Source organism: Neoarthrinium moseri (assembly GCF_022829205.1).
Source record: "Neoarthrinium moseri strain CBS 164.80 chromosome Unknown scaffold128_Wmoseri_CBS_16480, whole genome shotgun sequence".
NCBI classification, from domain to species: Eukaryota; Fungi; Ascomycota; class Sordariomycetes; order Amphisphaeriales; family Apiosporaceae; genus Neoarthrinium; species Neoarthrinium moseri.
Window position 1 is genome coordinate 26,169 of NW_026055242.1, and position 14,734 is coordinate 40,902.

The 14,734-nt window shown below is 50.6% G+C and overlaps 6 protein-coding genes across 6 annotated transcripts; 2 read left to right on the forward strand and 4 right to left on the reverse strand.

Moving 5' to 3' along the window:
• Positions 1-713: 713 nt before the first annotated feature.
• Positions 714-2,678, forward strand: JN550_013669 (uncharacterized protein; the record flags this gene model as incomplete). The annotated part of the gene is made up of 5 exons (XM_049312282.1): positions 714-953; positions 1,017-1,118; positions 1,186-1,296; positions 1,519-2,042; positions 2,108-2,678. 5 exons carry the CDS (start codon positions 714-716, stop codon positions 2,676-2,678), a joined length of 1,548 nt encoding a protein of 515 aa, XP_049164365.1.
• A 1,586-nt stretch (positions 2,679-4,264) lies between these two features.
• Positions 4,265-5,095, reverse strand: JN550_013670 (uncharacterized protein; the record flags this gene model as incomplete). The annotated part of the gene is made up of 2 exons (XM_049312283.1): positions 4,265-4,421; positions 4,479-5,095. 2 exons carry the CDS (start codon positions 5,093-5,095, stop codon positions 4,265-4,267), a joined length of 774 nt encoding a protein of 257 aa, XP_049164366.1.
• Positions 5,096-5,709: 614 nt separating this feature from the next.
• JN550_013671 (uncharacterized protein) lies at positions 5,710-7,812 on the forward strand (the record flags this gene model as incomplete). The annotated part of the gene is made up of 7 exons (XM_049312284.1): positions 5,710-5,803; positions 5,889-6,089; positions 6,350-6,759; positions 6,859-6,984; positions 7,046-7,127; positions 7,237-7,343; positions 7,408-7,812. 7 exons carry the CDS (start codon positions 5,710-5,712, stop codon positions 7,810-7,812), a joined length of 1,425 nt encoding a protein of 474 aa, XP_049164367.1.
• Positions 7,813-8,224: 412 nt separating this feature from the next.
• Positions 8,225-8,758, reverse strand: JN550_013672 (uncharacterized protein; the record flags this gene model as incomplete). Its single annotated transcript, XM_049312285.1, has 2 exons — positions 8,225-8,298; positions 8,404-8,758. The coding sequence occupies 2 exons, from the start codon at positions 8,756-8,758 to the stop codon at positions 8,225-8,227; spliced, it is 429 nt and encodes a 142-aa protein (XP_049164368.1).
• A 428-nt stretch (positions 8,759-9,186) lies between these two features.
• On the reverse strand, positions 9,187-10,755 carry JN550_013673 (uncharacterized protein; the record flags this gene model as incomplete). Its single annotated transcript, XM_049312286.1, has 1 exon — positions 9,187-10,755. One exon carries the CDS (start codon positions 10,753-10,755, stop codon positions 9,187-9,189), a length of 1,569 nt encoding a protein of 522 aa, XP_049164369.1.
• Positions 10,756-12,534: 1,779 nt separating this feature from the next.
• Positions 12,535-13,737, reverse strand: JN550_013674 (uncharacterized protein; the record flags this gene model as incomplete). Its single annotated transcript, XM_049312287.1, has 2 exons — positions 12,535-12,850; positions 12,929-13,737. The coding sequence occupies 2 exons, from the start codon at positions 13,735-13,737 to the stop codon at positions 12,535-12,537; spliced, it is 1,125 nt and encodes a 374-aa protein (XP_049164370.1).
• Between the last annotated feature and the right edge of the window lie 997 nt (positions 13,738-14,734).

A 14,734-nucleotide genomic window follows, 5' to 3' on the forward strand; every position in this document is an offset into this window, starting at 1 on the left:
CAGTCTTGAGTAGCCGTAATCTCGATGTCCATCTGAGCTGTCTGCAACGGTCACAGGCATGTCTTTCTGGCTGTTGAAATCCGAGCCTTGCCGACGTAGGATTCCAGTTGTCAATAGGTATCATTGTTGAAGACGCCCGGGCACTGTGGTGTCTCAGCTCATGCACCTGGTCCTCTTGGGCTGTCTCTGCGCCATTATTGACATTCACGAGGACCGTTTATCGCGCCCACCATTACACCCCTCACCGACATGATGGGCTGCATCCAGTTGCCTAGTGGGCGTAGCCATTCGTCAGTCTGCCCGGCAAGTCCGGGGGTTTGCCTTGACTGGCGCAAGCGACCGCATGGAGGACTAGTCCCAACGAGGATCATTGCCATTCCAGCATTCGCTCCCAGACTACCAGCAACCGGGAGACCCTGGGGATTCCAGCCTGCTGGTGTTCCCCCATAATGATCATTCAGCTATCGCACAACTGATATGGCATGCTGTCGTACCCCGCATGCGCTGCTGACTAGAGTCAGAGGGTGCATGGGTGGGTATGGTCCCAGATCGAACGGAATGGCGCACCCATCCGTCTGAATTATTACGTCGAGGGAGTTAAAAGAATCACCGAGCCCATCTGAGAAACTTTGAGAGCCTTCTCATCCTGCACTCGTCATTCAAGTCGGCTCGTCCTGAGATCCAACAAAATCTTCATCACATCAAAGGAGAGCATGGCTTCCCACGAGAAGACAGAAGGCGCTCAGCCTGGCGCCTTCGATGGCACTGGCGACTACAACGCCCAGAACTCAAACATACACCCGCCTCACCATGGCATGTCCAGTGGGAAGTACCTGGCAACTCGCATCAGCAGTCTGAAGCCGGCGATGGTGAAGGCCCCAAATCCCATCCGACTCGTCCGTATGCTCAGCCGCCGCCATTGGGCTTTCTTCTTTGTCGCATTCTGGGCTTGGGTATGTGTTTCCAGCGCCAACGCTCTTCTCCTCAAGCAAACTAATTCGCCCCGTATCCTGTAGACTTGGGACGCCTTTGACTTTTTCACCGTGTCCCTGACGGTGAGCGAGCTCGCCGAGACTTTTGGGAAGAGCAATACAGATATTACATGGGGCATAACTCTGGTAGGCGACTGCTCACTCCGTGTCCGCACTGGTGTGGTGGACCCTGTCGCTCACTTGCAATCTCCAGGTCTTGATGTTCCGGTCCGTCGGTTCCATTATATTTGGTATTGCTGCCGATAGATACGGCCGCAAGTGGCCTTTCATCGTCAACAACCTACTGTTCATAGTTCTCGAGCTTGTAAGTGTATTCGCGGTTGATGTTGCTACCAAGCTTTTTGAGGCTGGCCTCGGTCCGCAATTGTCTGTTCACATTCCCTGGAGCCAAGCCCGCCACTTCGCTGGGCGCCGCCTTGGCTGCAGGTGCACCACTCTTCCCTGGTGCGCAGCACTACCGTTGAACCGAGTCACGCCGCGTTTGACACCATTCAGCTTTCTGACTGTGGGCTAACGTCTTCCGCAGGGCACTGGATTTACCAGCACTTATGGCGAATTCCTCGCCTGTCGCGCGCTCTTTGGCGTTGCCATGGGAGGTCTCTACGGCAATGCTGCTGCTACAGCGCTGGAAGACCTGCCCCCGCAGGCCCGGGGCTTGATGAGCGGGCTTCTCCAACAAGGCTATGCCTTTGGATACCTTCTCGCTGCCGCCTTTGCTCGCGGCCTCGTGAACACGACACCGCACGGATGGAGACCACTCTATTGGTTTGGCGCTTGTCCTCCAGTCATCTTCATTATCTGGCGGTATTTCCTGCCAGAGACTGACACGTATAAGAAGCATAGAGAACTTGCAAGCCACGGAGGTGGTGGCGTTGGTAGTACCTTCGTCGAAGAGGGCAAGATCGCGCTCAAAAGGCACTGGCTCTTGCTGACATACCTTGTCCTCCTCATGGCAGGATTCAATTTCATGTCTCATGGCTCCCAGGACCTATACCCGACGATGCTTTCCAACCAGTACAACTTTTCTGCCACAGAGGTTACTGTGACCCAGTATGTTACCTTGCTTAATTAAGGGAAAGGAAGATCAAATTAAGAGCCTTACTAACGCCATTCAGAGTTGTTGCCAATCTTGGGGCCATGACGGGTGGAACAGTTGTGGGCTTCTGCTCGCAAATCTTCGGTCGCCGTATCAGCATTATCGTCATGTGTATCATTGGTGGTGCTCTGCTCTATCCCTACACGTTCGTCTCGAACCATGGAATCATAGCTGCTGCATTCTTCGAGCAATTCTGCGTGCAAGGTGCCTGGGGCGTCATTCCGATTCATTTGATGGAACTGTCTCCAGGCGCATTCCGTACATTCGTTGTGGGTACCAGCTATCAACTGGGCAACTTGGTGTCGTCCGCCAGTTCGACTATAGAGGCCACCATTGGTGAACGCTTCCCACTCACGCCCAAGGGGAGTACGAAGAGATATGACTACGGAAAGGTTATCTGCATCTTTATGGGGTGTGTTTACCTCTATGTTATTATTCTTACTCTTATTGGCCCGGAGCACTTGAGCCGCTCGTTTGATGCAAGGGATGACGCCGACCTGTCAGAGGCCACCGCCCGTGGCCATCAGAAGCATGGCGACGAGGAAGACGCCGCCGAGAAGGCTATGGCACGCCACGAGGACAGGGTCTGAGCCTGAGTCGGAGTTTGGCAGAATGATTGGAATCGGGTCTACTGATCAGTTACTCTAGTATGCGTTCGCATCTCCGATGGTCAAGGCTCGGTGCGGCGTAGTGCTTCAGCATGCCTCTGTTATACTTCACGTAGTATCTTAGTGAAATTTGAACACGGCAGTCACATCCAAGTTCTAAATGGGTTTTCGTTGTCCAAATCGTCTGTGGCACTCTATGCGTCTCGCACTACTTCTTTACTTGTACGAAGCCCATTAGCTCCCTGCAGACGTCGCCTCCTCCGCTACTCTCTGCCGAAAGTACCTGCTTTAGGTATGAAATGGATCTTATGTCGTCGTGTATTGTTCTTATTCGCCTCCAGACAGTCCTCGCATTGAAATGCGCCGTCTGCTCTCTGCAGCCGGCAAGGACACGAGCACATGCAATTCTTGTAGGTCGGGTGCGTCTTTCCGATGCTACTGGCTTTCCAGCATGTCGCACAGTACCCATCCGGATCATCGTCCATAGCCCAGCTAGTACATTTGTGATGCGGACAGGCACAGGTCTTTACTTTCATCATAGGAGCGCAGCAAACGAAGACTAAGGCGACGGAATGCCCGATGTGAGCCACTGTTGTGAAGTAGTAAATGCCTGTCAGAAAATTGACAGTAGCCCTTATGCCGTTTTGCCGGTACAAAGGACGACCAGACTGGTGTGTGGTGTTGAGCGAGGTATTGATTTTTTTTCTTGGTTTCGAAAGACAACGAACATGATATGATCGGACGAGTTGATTTGATGCTTGAGCCTGGACAAAAGGCGTGACAAAGACATATCATTAGGGGGATCCGTCTTAGGCCATAGTATTTTCGTACCAAGGCCGCCACAATACCAAGAAATCGTGTCGAGGCGTCGGGTCCCGAGCCAGGGCCTTTGCGATACAGGCCAAAATAGAAAAGCCGTGTTATAGGCCAGATTACACAGGCTCAAGTAAAACATGTTGCACACAGGAGTTGCTAATATAGAGTCATCCAAGGTGATCCATTGTTTAGTTGAGAACTTACGAAATGTTTGACATTCGTCAACGACTACTCTGTGTAGGAGAACGCCCTCTGCCTTGGCATCCATGTGACTTGCATCAACTAATTTTCTGCGGCCCAGAGACGCCTGCTCTGTAGATCTTGGGGTGCCCAAACCTCATTACCCAAATAAACTCACACTTGCGAACCACTTCAGAAGCCACAAACAATCGATGGTTTGGTTTCCTGCTTCATCACAAGTTTTTGGCCTGCCATTTCGACATTGCAACCCTCATTTCTTCTAGCCACGATCTCCTCCGCCTTCCACTCAAACCGATGTGTACGTAGAGTTTTGTATAAGTGGGTGGAGGTTTTTGAGAAAAGGAAAATTGATATGAAAGAAGAAGGCTCCCTACTCTGATTCGGAGTGCAAGCCCAGAGCTGTGACAGCCCTGCCTTGATGATGGACTGCTACCTAATGCCAGTCCTGTCTGGACTTCAGCACAAAGACTACACCTTTTAAGCTTCGCTTCCTTGACGCCATGCCCAAAAAAACCTTGCAAAACGAGGAAATACCACAGCAACTTTCGGCTTCACTGCTTTTGTTTCTTTTGTGCATGATCCTGATCAGCTGGGTCGGCGGTGGGAACATCGGGCAGCTGGCTAGCTTTAGCTTCCGCCTCGGCCTCCTGCGCTTTTGATGCCTTCTTCTGCTCAGTAGAAGTCTCTGAGTTGGGTGGAAAATAACGGCTACGATTAAACAAAGGTCAGCGGTGTCTCAAGAAAGATCACGGGCACCAGACTTACGGCAACGTCATATTGTACGACCGAACATCCTTCTCCTCGAAAGTCACAAAGACAACCTTTTCCATCTTGGAGCCATTTTCTCCATCAAGAAACTCTTTGACCGTCTCACAGGCAGCTACAGAGGCATCCAAGCTAGGATAGCCGTAGATACCGGTGCTGATGGCGCTGAAAGCAATCGTTTTGATGCCGTTCCGGGCAGCAAGCTCCAGACTTGTCTTGTAGCAGCTCTTGAGCTTCGCCTCGCTCTTCTCAGGCCGGATGGCGTCGAATATGGGGCCCACCGTGTGAATGACTTTCTTGCTGGGCAGGTTGTAAGCATTGGTGATCTTGGAGTCGCCAGTGTCGCAGCCGTTGAGTGTACGGCATTCTTCAATAAGACCCCGACCAGCAGCGCGATGAATTGCGCCGTCCACGCCGCCGCCGCCTAGAAGGCTGTTGTTGGCGGCATTGACAATGGCATCGATCGCAAGCGTAGTTATGTCACCCTTGATCAATCCGATGCGGTCATTGTGGTTCGGAGTTGCGCCTGCGACTGGTGCCACGGATGGAGGCTGTAATTTCCTGAGTTTGTATAGAAGACTGAGCGAGGGGATATCGGCGGCAGAGATTGGTGACATTCTGAGAGCGCTGCGAAGCATGCGGGATGCGGCGGCAACCCAAAGATGAGAAGTGTCTTGCTGTGGGTGGTCGGAGAGGGTCAGCCAAGTGGTATGTTCTGGGGCTTGGCTCTTGCTGAATCTACTTGGAGCGCAGATGAATAGGAGCCCTCAGGCTTCAGTCAGTGGCGCGCAGATATACTAGGCCTCCTCAAGTTTAAGCTGCAATTGAGTAAGTATGGACCTGAAGTTATCGTGAACGGTAGCCACAGGGTGACGTAGCCTGGGGACTTAGTTGGAACCCCACTGGAGCTCTATCGATAAGCCCCACCAACTCCAGCTCGTAGGGGGTAGGAGGGACTAGGTTTAGGTACTTGGGGAAATTGGTTCAATGCGTCCCCCAGTCCCTGTATTCATTAACGTAAAAATAAGGTAGATAATTACATCGAAGTACATGGGCACTTATTTACTTACCTTGCGAGCTGTCCAAGTGGTTTCTAGTTTAACAGGCCATTGTTACATACGCATTTCAATACACCTTGTCCATGCCAGACTTGGCTGATACTATTATTTTTTTCACTGGATGAGATGGGAACTGGTTTGACCTGGCACGTCGAAACAGCAACAGTCGTGATATGTTGAGCTATGCCACGACACCTCAAGAGGTGTTTCCTTCGGGCCCCCATTTCTCGAAAACAGGCAAGTCCCGATCTGCGACAGTATACATCGGTACGGAAAGGTGACGCCTTACTTGGTTGTGCTATCAACCTCTGGCGCTAGAAATATTCCACTAGATCCAGTGCCTGAGTGCCAGGAGGCAAGCCACCATACCGTGACGGGCCAATCATATTCCCTGCTGGACGCCACCGGCGCAATATCATCGCCATTGCCGTCCTCGCCCGATCACTGTCTCCGTGCTCTGCCTGTCTGTCAGTAATCGGCGTGATTGATATGCGTCCGTCTTCGGTGTCGTACCAGCTGGCCGCCTTCTTGATCGCCGCTGCACGACGCAATAGTAAGCTGCCGGGACTTCATTCGCCCTGACTCTGGGATTTATAACACTGCCCCACAATTTGAGGCTGCACACTCACCCGTAGACTTCACGAGAGTTACGCCGCTTCCAACGGGACAATGGTCAAGGTTGAGGTTAGAAATTCCCCGAGGACTCTCTCCCACCCGTCTTACTTAATCACGTCTCATTCAGTGGGAATATATAACTTGTGTCGTAGTCGTCGTTGTTATCGAGACGTTGATTAACTGACATCTATCCGCTAGCCCCGCTTTCCCTACCTTCTGCGACTATCCCAACAGCTACTCTTTACTTCATCAAAACATTCAAATCATCGCTAGCAATGTCGCACAACATACTAATCACCGGGGCCTCTGGATATCTAGGTGGCACCTTGCTCAATCGTCTGGGCGAAGCCAACCTGCCACCTTACGGCAAGCTCTTCGCACTGATACGGACTGATGATCAAGCTGAAAAGGCCAAGAAGCTTTACGGCGCTGAGCCCCTCAGATTTGACGCGTATAACGAAGACGCCGTTCTTGAAGCCTTGAGAAGTCATCATATTACAGTTGTGTACCACTTGATTGATCCACGGACTGAGGTTTCCCAACTGGCATTTATCAAAGCCCTCGGGGAGGTTAAGAAGCAAACTGGGAGTGAGGTGCATTTTCTGCATGTGAGCTGCCACCCCCGCCCTTGAGACATTTCTCACGCACTTCAAGTCATTTTTCACTATTTTTTATGGTCATTTATGGCTGATTGCGTTATATCATAGACTACAGGAGCAAAGATCTTTTCTTCTCACGCGGATGCACCTACAGACCGCCCACTGCTGGACACAGACCCGGAGCTCTACCACATCCAGAAGTCTCAAAAGCCGTCAAATGAGTTTTTTCAGGCCGTATGTTGCACCTTTGGCAGTCGCGCAATACTTTCGATGATTCCTGATAACTTCTCCGTAGGCTGTAGCAACAAACAACCTTGTAATTGAGCAAGCTGAAGTCCACGGTGTTCAAGCGTATATCTTTGCGCCATGTATTGTTTGTAAGTTAAAATTCTCACCTAACCTTTTCTTTGCTATTGAACTCGTGCGTGACCAACCGCTAGTAGCAGGGAGGCCAAGGTGTGAATTCAGCTAACCAACACACCACAGATGGTCAAGGAGAAGGATTCGGGAACGTAATTTCCATCCAGACCGTTGCGGTTGTGCGGGCTGCCAAAGGAGCTGGGCGCGTATATCGCACTGATCAAGGACAACCGGTAAGAGCCTACCGCCTCTGAGGAGCCTTCTTATTCACCTCGTGTGGCTGACTGAGATGCCTAGACTTGGCCTGTCTGTCATGTCTATGACAACACAACTCTATATATTTCCCTCCTCCGCGCCATCCTCAATGGTGCAAAGCCAGATCATGGTCGTAATGGCTACTACCTGGCCAGCTCCGGAAGTGTTGTATGGGACGATCTTTATTCGGCAATCGCCAAATCTCTAAAGCAGCGTGGCGTCATTGGTGACGACACGGTGGCGACTGCGGACAAAGCAGCTCTAGAGGAAATGGGTAAAGCTCTTGGCTGCCCTGCGTCCTTCGTCCCTATCATGGTGGGCGGTAAGTGCACTTTCGTGGCAGAAAGAGCCAACAAAAAGCTTGGGTGGCAGGCCAAGTATTCACCAGAGCATGTGTTGGAGAACGCTGATGCTGAAGTTGAGCTCATTTTGAAGAACTTGAAGTAAGCAGCACAAGGTAGTAAGAAGTATCACGAGTCGAATCATATAAACATCGTTCTTGGAAACAAATACATAGCACAATTTTTTCTTAAACATGTTCACACACAATGAAGGCTGGGAGAAGCATATACTCACGACGTTTATGTTACATCCATGGCACAAAGCATACGGGAGTTCCCGGCTCTCAAAACGTAGTTTTTGTTGATTTTGGCATACCCACATCTTCTACGAAATCATGGGGCGCTTGGGAAGTAATATCTCATAGATCAATGGGGATTTTCTTAATCATTAGGACACACTTTTGCGAATGCATCGCAGCTACAGCCTGTCGCTATTATCTGTTGCAGCCATAGGCGATGAACACACAGTCAACCATTGCAATCATGGATGACGCATCCCCCTTAGCGAGTCCTTCTCTCTATCCACCACAATTGGGTTTGGAGAGGTGATTAAAGCACCTGAGGTAGCCATTGTTGTTGTCAATGAGTTCATCTAGCAAATATTTCGAATTAGTATTCGCTCAAAGTGTTGATAATACCTACCGCAGCCAACACAGCCAAAAAGTGATGTGGCAAGCGAAGACGGTGTAGGGCTTACCTGTGTTGATTGTTGTGGTGTCACGGCTATTGTTCGGACCTGGACAAACACACTGAAGGGTGTTAATAGCGAACACGCAGTCCCAGCATGTGGCTCCGAAGCCTTGCCGCGCGTCGTCGCTGTTCTGCGCCGTCAACTTGCCGCTTAGGTTTGCGTAGCAGAATCCCAAGTCGAGCTTGGTGCAGAGGACAAAGCCGTTATCTTCTTGCGGGCAGTCGGCGGTCAACGAAGGTCGGCCTCCAGTCATGGGGTCGTTCTTGTTGAAGATGATGTTCTTGCAGGTTTGTCGATACGTAGCATGGACCGTTTTGGCGAGAACGAAGACCAACAAAGCTGACAACATTAAAGGATTCATGTTGCGTCGTTGAGTCAGTCGGCTTGATGTAACTTTAACTTTCCAGTGTGTATAGGGTGAGAAGTCTGAGTTTATTGAGGCGTCTGGCGACTTGTGGGAGTGACAAAGGCTACGATTTGCAATCATGAACTGCAGAAGACTCAGGGCCTGCTTGGGGGAGTGTGAAAGCCCAACGTTGGTAAGCTTTATAATTTGGAGTTCGAGGCAAGGATTCACTATGACATATATTCACTAGCTCGATACCAATTCGCAACGGCAGCTGGGCGCTGTTGAGCCCTACACATAATTGAATGTAATGCTGTTTACAATTATTGTATGATATTTGCAGATGAATTAGGAGCACAAGACTAGTAAAATGCGTCATTGAATGAATCTACAAATCAATACCGCTGTCCTCCGTACGTGGAGGCACGATCATTCTAATGATCTCAACTTAGAGGCTCCAGCGCGCCCTTGCCACTAATGCTGAGTTCCCCAATCTCTCTCACCAGGCTCTTCGACTTGGATCTTTGACTTCCTTCAACCCAATTGCCATGAATCTGCGCCTTCACATGCAGCGGTAGCTGTACAAAAGCTACAGGCTTCTCGAAGTTTTTCGTATCGAGCACAACCAGGTCGTTGCGATTGGCTGCACGTCGCTCAACCATCGCCATGACCCACCCATCACCCTCCGGGGCGTCTGGACTACGCGGAATGAATATCGGCTCCTGAACCAGCGAGTCATCGCCCGCGTAATACCACCGGGTCTTGTTCGTCTCGTGGTCGTGCATAGCAAGTCCGTTGAGGCCATGGAAGATATTCTTCTTGCCATCTGATGTGTGGGGCATGAAGACATTGAGGAAGAGGTATCGGTACTTGCGCGTCATGAAGCGCTCATCAATGCGAGGGAACTCAGACGGTACGTCCAAGATAATAGACGGGTCGGGCACCGTACTGCCTGTGGGCTGGTTCAGGTCGATCTCCCAGCGGACAAAATCAGCCTTAGCATCTGGTGCTGGCATTCGGCCATCGTCTGGAGGGAAAAATGGGAAAGCATTATCATGGACGCGCGATGTCTCGAGGTAGATCTTGCCGTCTTCCCCTTCCCATGCGCCAGCAGTATGGATTGGCATGCAATTTTTCCACGAGTAGACCCTATAATCCCCTTGTTTCCATCCAGTAGGGAGCGGCGTGCTTTTGCGTCTGGGTACGGCAATGAACGTGGCCGGTAAGTTGTAGTCCCAGGCCCAGTGTTGCTTTCCAGCTTTCAGACGAGCTAAGTTAGCCTCAAAGGGCCACAGGACTAACACTATCCAGTTTGGTGTAATGACGCAGTCGTGGATAAAAGAGCACCATGGAGACTCGATCCATTGCTCATCATGCTTTTTCCCATCCTTGTCGAGGGAGTAAATGACAATATCTTTAGTTGCCAGTCCCTTAGCCTCGTAACCAAAGACAACAAGCTCGTCAGAGAAAGGGTCGATCTTGGGGTGTGCGGTAAAGGTCTTTGCCTTGATCTGATCACCAAAAGGGTCATATGAAAGTGTTTCCAGGGTATCTGGATCAATCTCATAAGGGAGGCCAACTTCCTTCAGGGCCAGAAGCCGATTTGCCCAATACACGAGATTGGTGTTAGCAGTTGAGTCGACAGCTGCCCTAACGCATGGGTGGTGCGTGAAAGGATTTCGGTACAAGCCAAACAGAGCCTTATTTGCTCGTCGCTCAAGTTTGTAGCGCTCTGTCTCGATATACTTAAGCCTCATATCAACGCGCCCATCGTGTATCCGAAACGCGGACACATTTCCGTCGCCGTCGATTGGCACATTATTAGGGTCCGGAGGAACAAACGGGTCGCACATGACACGATAAAAGGTGCCATTAATAGCTGGCGGTATCTCCCCTAGCACGACAAGGTCCGCAAGTTCGCCCTCAATGCGACATGGCGAGCCTGAGCCAGCAAGGTCGTAGGCAGTAAGCCACTTGGTTGACAGTCCTTCGTAGACGGCAGCAATCTCCATGACGAAAAAGTATGCCTGAACCAGTGGATTTTGATCCGCTGTTTGTGTCCAATCAATCGAGTTATGACAAGTTGGAGTTGAAGTAAAGGGGATGGTCAAAATGGAACAGTACGTAGTCTGACCATCCAAATCCAGATATCACCCTTGCTTCTTATAACGACGTTCTTGAGAATGGTATGGTCCACCCCCACAATATGATTATCAACCCCACAGATGACCAAGTCAATAGCTTAGCCCGAATACCCCGTGTTTTCTCCTTGTGGCTCCATCGCGTTCAGCCGTAAACGACAGAAGTATGACTCGCCATGTACGATCTCCCTCGTGGTACGCGGCAGATGAAAAGTGGAGGAAGTTGCTAAAATCAGGGCACAAATGGCAGATTGATCCCTTTTCCGCCCTGGCAGCTTCGTTAGTTCAAACCTTGTATTGAAATAGGGCGGATCGGTTCAAAGACACTATTGACGAATATGGGGTTTGGGTTTACTATCCGACATGACCGGCCGAAGGGGGCGGCTGAACCTTAACCCTAGTTTCTGCCAAGACCGGCAAGAACACAACCAGCCAGTCATCATCTAGGGGATAGTAACCAATGTCGGTATTCGGTATCCATTATGCCCCGCCCGTTGCATACCCATATGTGGATTCTGATCACCTTCCAACAAAGGACGGCTGACCATGAAAGCTTTACACTCTAGGCAGTACTCAAGACATTACCCATCGCGGTTTAATTAGCGTTGCACATTGAACTGGAGTGGTGCTCCTGGGCCCACACAACCTCAGCCAACGCAGTCCTCCTCGTCAGTGTCGACGAATCGAACGTACATTGTTCGTGTAGGTAAAATAGACGTATAAATCGACGGTCGCCAAACCGAATAGTCGTAAAATAAAGGCAGAAAGTGCGATGGTGTATTAAAACCTACGGAAAAGAGGGAAATTAAATAAACGAAACGGGAAAAGCACAGCCACATTTTCTCAAGCCACAATTATATACCACGTCCCACCAACCCGAGCTCAACATCTTTCTCTCGGGGGTCAGTATGATACTCGGTACCATCCTCACACATGAAATACAACATCAGATGCCCATCATGATCGCTTACCACAATTTCGTCGTCTTGTTACTCGGTCATCGAAAGGCAGCCTGCTTTGTTCGCTTGGGTTGATCCATCCCCATGGTGACAGAATTTCGTATCTTAGTTTCTGTATCATCTCTAGAGACACCGAAGCCGATGGTGTCGACTACTGTTGTGCCCCAAACTAGATCTCAATGTGATGTACCGGCTACATAGTGGAGGATATGACCGTGTCGTCTAGTCTAGAAAAGGTGGCGGGGATCCCCAATTGGAGCCCAATCGCGCGTTGGTCCTTGGTGGCGCCTGGGTTTTCGCATCTTGGGCACTAATTCGCCCTACGACTTCCGTGGTCTTCCATTTCTATATCTTCAGATGCTTGCTGTGATCCAAGAAAGACTTGCTGCCATTATCCAATTCGATGTTAGAACATGGAACATCCCGCCGTTGTACAAACCAGACGCGATGAGAAGCTGCTTTGTACACCCGCACAATACCCATGCTACAAGTAATGTCATTTCGGTTGAACCCGATGTGAGTTTCTATAAGAATATGACGTCGTCTCTATACGTAGTTTTCCAGGTAATATTTGCAGGACAAGGCAACGGGTTGACTATATAAAATTACGGGCAGGCACAATATGTACGCGTCGAAGAATGCCTCAAACTAGTCACTACTAGCCACTTGATACCCGGTCACCGCGTAACGCCTAGGAGTCGTACTTGAAGCAGAAAGGTACGCCTCCTATTGAGACTCCACTCAAAGTGTTGACGACTGCCCTCACTGGGACGTCAGGTCTGATACCACCCACAGTAAGCACGGTATCCAAGGTAAGCGGATTGCCATTGGCGTCAATTCCACCAATACTCTGGGTGCGGATGGCGGCATCTAGGCTTTGCCAGAGTTCCCAGGTGTGGTCGACAAATGAGTGATGAAGCCAAAAGGTGGGATCGCTCGGGCTCGCCCACACATCGGCCATAACGCCGTTCCGGCCACCAATAGCATTATGACCAAGGCCGTGTGTACTGCCAGGATATATGGGTCAGCCATTGATTCAATTTGACGGCGACCTATTCGGGAGGCAGGAAGATGTTATTACTTACCCAAATTCGAGACAATTCGCAAACTCGGCAAAGCTGGTCCGCTCGTTACACAAGTCAACATAGTCATCATTGATTTGTGCACTGAGACCTTCGTCTCCAGCGCGTGACAGGCAATGAGGGCGATTGGATTCCTGTGGGCCAATGTTGAGCACCAGACCAGCGAAAGCCCCATCATTGACACAGACTGCGTTGCCGTTTTGGTCTGGTGCTGGAAGGCTGCCAAAGTACGATGGGCTGAAGACCTCTGACTGGCCAAAGCGACCAGAGTCGAGGGTTTCGTCCCACCATACCATAGGCCCGGCAAAGCCGCACTCATCGCGGAGCACCTGCTCGAACGTCCACAGGTAGTAGCGGTGCCAGACAAGGAACTTGGCATTTCTGTGCACATCGGACATGAACTCCTGGTGCAATCTTACGAGATCCTCGTACCGGTTGGTCGCAGGAGGGAAGTTGCCCGATGCCGGCTTGTTGAGCAAGCACTTCACAGCATCAATGAATCCCTGACGTTGCGAGCTCGAGGCTCTGTGCCACTCAACATGAATGCTTGGATTGGCGCTGCAGGCCTCAGACTCAGCGGTGGTTGCGGTGGCAGTCAGCTGGACTTTGTCGGCTGTATCGTTTTGAGATTGGGGGAGTCCCAGAATCTCGAGGTCCTTTCCAGCCTTTGCCTCGTCCAGGGAAACGATCTCGAACGTTCTGAATTCGGAATCTGGCAGGATCAGATTAGGCGCACCGCCAAAACTTGCCCGAGGTAGCACGGAGCCAGAGACGGATACGGCTGCGGCGGCGACAAGAATGGAGGAACGCATGGCTGATATATACAGAGAATGCTTATTAAAGATATTCTTGGGTTTGTACAGCAAGCAGAGAATGTGCCCGGGCTGGAGAAGGTGGCTGTTGGAACCAGAAACAAATCCACATTACATCGGGATTCCTGGCTCCTATTTGTACTTTGACGCTTCTGCTCCTTGTGAGACTGTTCTAATTTCCACGATGCAATGCAGGCATACATAGACTTCGGTGCAGCCCAATGTTGAGGCACTGTAACGTTTGCACTGAGAGCTGTTGATCCTTCAACGCCCGTATCAAGGGGCCGGGACCAGCTAACCATGAAGTTCCATTGGTGATTAGTACAGTGTACTTGCATGCGTGATCTGACGCCTAGGACGGCGCATCCAATAAGAACGGCCCCCGAGGCCGCCGTTGAAGAGAGGCTTGAGGCTGACATTGAGCTACCGTACCCATGGCTTACTTCGTATTGGCTCTAGCCGTTACGTGGAACACGAAACGAGAATACAAGGTTTAGGGCTGAAATGTCGGTCTGCAGAGCCGATCGTCCCCGGATCCCGGGTTGCAACACCCTCTCATGCATTGTTTACCAGGATTATACGCACGAATAAGCACTTGGCATGCATCCCGAACCCGCCATTTTTAGGCCGCAAGATGATCCTTCGCATTACCGGCTACCCGGGTCAGAACCGTCAAGAGACTCTGATTGGAAACATGGTGCCAAAATAGGTCAAATGGGTCGAATGTTATTGCCTGGAGCATCACCCAACTGCATATTGCCCAATCCCGCATCTTCTAGAACGCCACACCGGGGAGAAAAGTTAAATGAACAGAGCTCATATATCTTGGCGGCCCTGTCTAGCATAACATACCTGGCATCCTCTCTTTGTCACTATCAAATGCTGGCGATGTGAGATCTCGAGGTGTTGGTACACCACGCTTGCTCGGTGTAGATGGATCTCCGGTCTCAACCAATCTAAGCAACACATATGGAAACGACAACATACGCGCCATGGG